Source organism: Geotrypetes seraphini, chromosome 19 (genome assembly GCF_902459505.1).
Source record: "Geotrypetes seraphini chromosome 19, aGeoSer1.1, whole genome shotgun sequence".
NCBI lineage: Eukaryota > Metazoa > Chordata > Amphibia > Gymnophiona > Dermophiidae > Geotrypetes > Geotrypetes seraphini.
This window is the reverse complement of record NC_047102.1, coordinates 36,723,811-36,727,829: the sequence shown is the minus strand read 5'-3', so window position 1 is coordinate 36,727,829 and position 4,019 is coordinate 36,723,811. Positions and strand designations below refer to the sequence as shown.

Sequence of the window (4,019 nt, the reverse complement as noted above, 5' to 3'; positions counted from 1 at the left end):
GGTCTTCAGGGCGGTGGGAGCCTAAGCAGAAGGGATGGGAATGTGCACCCGACGCTCCTGGAGTTTGGAGAAGAGTATCAGTTCCTCGGAAGAACATCATGCTGTTACGTATTTTAAGAGAGGGTATTTCCATGATTAAATGGATTTCAAAAATAAAAGATGAATCGATATTGGGAACTCTGATGGGCCAATCCTGACCCGCTGAGGTGTTTTTCTGTGTATTTCCATTACACTTGACCCGTTTCTGTTCGCAGTGCTAACAGGGAGCTTATCCAGGCACAAGACCTCGGGCTGGTGCCTCCTGAGAAGAAGCATGTCACAGAATATTTGGGGTGGAAAAGGGGCGTATAAGTGCCTCATTTCCTATCCACTGCCCTCCTCAAGAGTGGCAGATGAATGAACTGGCATAATCATAATAATAAATATATCGAAAATTCTGAAGGTTGTGGTTCCAGGATAATTAACATAAAAACATGATGCCAGATAAAGGCCAAATGGCCCATCTAGTCTGCCCATCCGCATTATGCATTATCGCTTTCTCTCTCTGAGAGATCCCACGTGCCTATCCCAGGCCCTTTTGAATTAAGACACAGTCTCTGTCTCCGCCACCTCTTCTGGGAGACTGTTCCATATATCTACCACCCTTTCTGTAAAAAAGTATTTCCTTAGATTACTCCAGAGCCTATCACCTCTTAACTTCATCCTATGCCCTCTCATTGCAGAGTTTCCTTTCAAATGAAAGAGACTCGACTCATGCACATTTATATTACATAGGTATTTAAACATTTCTATCATATGTCCCCTCTCCCGCCTTTCCTCCAAAGTATACAGATTGTCTGTCCCCATACGCCTTATCACGAAGACCACATACCATTTTAGTAGCCTTCCTCTGGACCGACTCAATACTTTTTACATCTATTTGAAGGTGCGGCCTCCAGAATGGTACACAATATTCTAAATGAGATCTCAAAACAGCCTTATTCAAAGGCATCAATACCCCCTTTTTTCCTACTGGCCGTGCCTCTCCCTATGCAGCCTAACAACCTTCTAGCTTTCGCCGTCACCTTTTCAACCTGTTTGGCCACCTTAACATTATCACATACAATCACGCCCAAATCCCCCTCTTCCGTCGTGCGCATAAGTTCTTTCCCCAATAAACTGTACCGTTCCCTCTGTTTTTTGCAGCCCAAATGCATGACCTTGCATTTCTTAGCATTAAATTTTAGCTGCCAAATTTCAAACCATTCTTCAAGCTTCGCCAGGTCCTTCACACCATCCGGCGTGTCTACTCTGTTGCAGAAGAAGGTGTTGATGCCCTTGGACGGGTTGTTGGTGAGGCCACACTTGGAGTATTGTGTTCAATTGTGGAGACTGTATCTGGCAAAGGACATAAGAAGACTTGAAGCGGTCCAGAGAATGGTAGGAGGTTTGCGGCAAAAGACGTATGAGGAGAGACTGGAAGTCCTGAATATGTTTACCCTAGGGGAAAGGAGGGACAGGGGAGATATGATTCAGACGTTCAAATACTTGAAAGGTATTAACGTAGAACAAAATCTTTTCCAGAGAAAGGAAAATGGTAAAACCAGAGGACATAATTTGAGGTTGAGGGGTGGTAGACTCAAGAATAATGGTAGGAAATTCATCTTTAATTGATGCATGGAATGCGCTCCCGAGGGAGGTGGTGGAGAGGAAAACGGTGACAGAGTTCAAAGAAGCAGAGGATCTCTAATCAGAAAATAATGGTATATATTGAAGAACTAAGGTCAGTGCAGGGCAGACTTGCACGGTTAAGCACACTACCAGGCAGAGCTCTGGGTTTCTGGCCAAGAAATATCTAAGCAAAAGGACCATTTGGGTCTCTATCTGCCGTCATTTACTATGTTACCTTGTTTTGAGCGACTATTGAAAAGGTGTGAGCTAAAGAGTACACAAACACACACACTGCTGCCATACAATATAACTCCCAAAAAAGCAAGAATTGACAGGCTCTTCGCTGACTAAAGCAGACTTTTGCACTGGCCATTTTCAATCTGGAAAATAAAGAGGAACTACGAGTTAAAATAATCAAAGAAGCAGAATTAAGTTCGGTACATCAAGCTCTGTTCAGTCAGGGGATTCATTGCCACATCGAATACAAGGAAGGATGCCCACGCTTTTGCGCCCAAGTAGCATATTTTCTTGCATGGAATGCGTACGTTTTTTTCGTACCGCGTACACCCCCTGCACACTATATGAGTGGGTGTATTTTCACATAGCCAATTTGCCCATGTTTACATGTGTACAAATATGGGATACCCCTCGGGATGTTGGACAGCATACGAAGCCAGCTTCAAGCATGAAAGATATAGTCTGAATTTTCTAAGTCACAGTACCTGGCAATGCGGTCAAAGGGTTCAGAGGTTTGAGGACAATGGACATTTCTTTCTCCAGAAAGCCTTTCACTTGCGACTCTTTGGCTGCTTTGCTCAGCTCCTCTTGCTCCGTCTTCAGCTCGCTCCTCTGCTTTTCATATGCCTGCACAGCCAGAAATGGCAAGGAGAAGGAAAAAAAGTAACCCAGGACACCTTCCCCCTCAAGCACCCAAACTCATCCGTCTCCTCACAGAGATGCCAGTGCTGTTATAAAGTCCTCAGACCTATAATAAACCTTGGCAGGGACTTGTTTCACGTGAAGACTCTCGCCTCACAATTTGCTTGTATGGAGAGAGTGTTTCAGGTCACAAATGCCCCGATGTACTTTATTCCTCATATAAATGTTTTTCAAATATTAAAGTTACATCGGGGTATTTGTGACCTGAAACACTCTCTCCATGACCAATGACAATACAAGCAAATTGTGAGGCGAAAGTCTTCACGTGAAACGCGCCACTACCGAGGTCTTGAGGCTTATCGTGAACACTACTATTTATCATTTCTATAGCGCTGAAAGGCGTATGCAGCGCTGTACATTTAACATTCAATAGACAGCCCCTGCTCAGAAGAGCTGACAATCTAATTTGGACAGACAGACAGGACAGGACATCACAAGTAAGAGGACTTTACAATAGCGATGGGATTTCTGAAATTGTGACTCTGAGCCCTCGCTTATGATCCTCCCAGAGATGCGGCAGGTTTCAAGCAGGTATGAGAATACCCCCACTGAAAGCTCATTCATGTGTTCATGCCTTATGTGGGTAAAACCTAAACTCTCCCCTACCCCAGCCAACTGCATCGGTGCTTTTCAATAGCGATCCCTCACACAGCCAAACTTTCTCTTTCTAGTTCTCAGCATTCACATCGGCAAGAGTCCTCACAGCTTGTCTAATAACACGCCACTAATTTTGCCCTCTAGGAAAATCAACCATGGCCAACGTACCTTCAGCTGCAGGGTAATCTCCTTCTTCTGGTGCAAAATGTATTCCAGGATTGCTTCCTTGTCATAGATGTAACCGTCAGGGCTAAGGAAAGGAAGATAAGAGAATGTTCCACCAGTCATCACACCACCATCACACAAGCCTAACAAAACAGGAGATAAGTCTACTTGATGGTCCATTTGAAACACCTGCCAGAGGCCTCACATGCATTCACTTCTATCATCCACTTGAACCTGAATAATTGTTTCTAACGTGCAGTACTCACAGTCACCACTGGATCATCCCTCTGGTACTATGCCAACATTAGACTCTATTTTGATGTTTGTTGGACAACTACTAGGATTTGATCCCAGAAAAGGATAAATATAAGTTCCGAAAAATTTCTGCCGTGAAAACCTGGTTGGCTCAAGGGTTGTGTGCTGGGTTAGCAACCGGAGGCTCAGGGTTCGAGCTTCACCTAAGGAGTAGGACTGATACTACTCCAAAAGAAGAAGTTGGAGGTTCAAGTCTATTTTGTGTCAACTACTAGGATTTGAACAAAGAAATGGATAAATATAAGTTCTGAAAAGCTTTTTGTGTGAAAGCCTGCCTAGCTCAAGGGGTTGAGTGCTGGGTTAGTAACGGGATGCTTAGGATTCCCCATTTATTAAATTACCAGTACTCTCAA

The 4,019-nt window shown here is 44.1% G+C and overlaps 1 protein-coding gene across 3 annotated transcripts; it reads right to left on the bottom strand.

Annotated features, from left to right (window-relative positions):
- Positions 1-1,411: 1,411 nt before the first annotated feature.
- On the bottom strand, positions 1,412-3,611 carry LOC117352347 (nitric oxide synthase-interacting protein-like). 3 transcript variants are annotated; one of them, XR_004537665.1, is made up of 4 exons: positions 3,355-3,602; positions 2,373-2,514; positions 1,886-2,030; positions 1,412-1,479 (listed from the first exon to the last, which is right to left on the bottom strand). XR_004537665.1 is itself a non-coding variant. In XM_033928778.1 (3 exons), exons 1-3 carry the CDS (start codon positions 3,529-3,531, stop codon positions 1,475-1,477), a joined length of 324 nt encoding a protein of 107 aa, XP_033784669.1. In that variant the 5' UTR covers positions 3,532-3,611; the 3' UTR covers positions 1,423-1,474. The 3 variants fall into 3 exon arrangements, 2 of the variants coding, with proteins under 2 accessions (XP_033784669.1, XP_033784668.1); XM_033928778.1 differs by lacking the exon at positions 1,886-2,030 and having other exon boundaries at positions 1,423-1,479; positions 3,355-3,611; XM_033928777.1 differs by lacking the exon at positions 1,412-1,479 and having other exon boundaries at positions 1,822-2,030.
- Positions 3,612-4,019: the final 408 nt, after the last annotated feature.

Bases quoted from the DNA above. Each gene is read 5' to 3' on its own strand.
- LOC117352347 (XM_033928778.1), bottom strand. From the start codon at position 3,531: ATGGACCATCAAGTAGACTTATCTCCTGTTTTGTTAGGCTTGTGTGAT. The intron at 2,515-3,354 runs GTACGTTGGCCA...CTGGCTGTGCAG, and splicing joins AGATTACCCTGCAGCTGAAG to GCATATGAAAAGCAGAGGAG.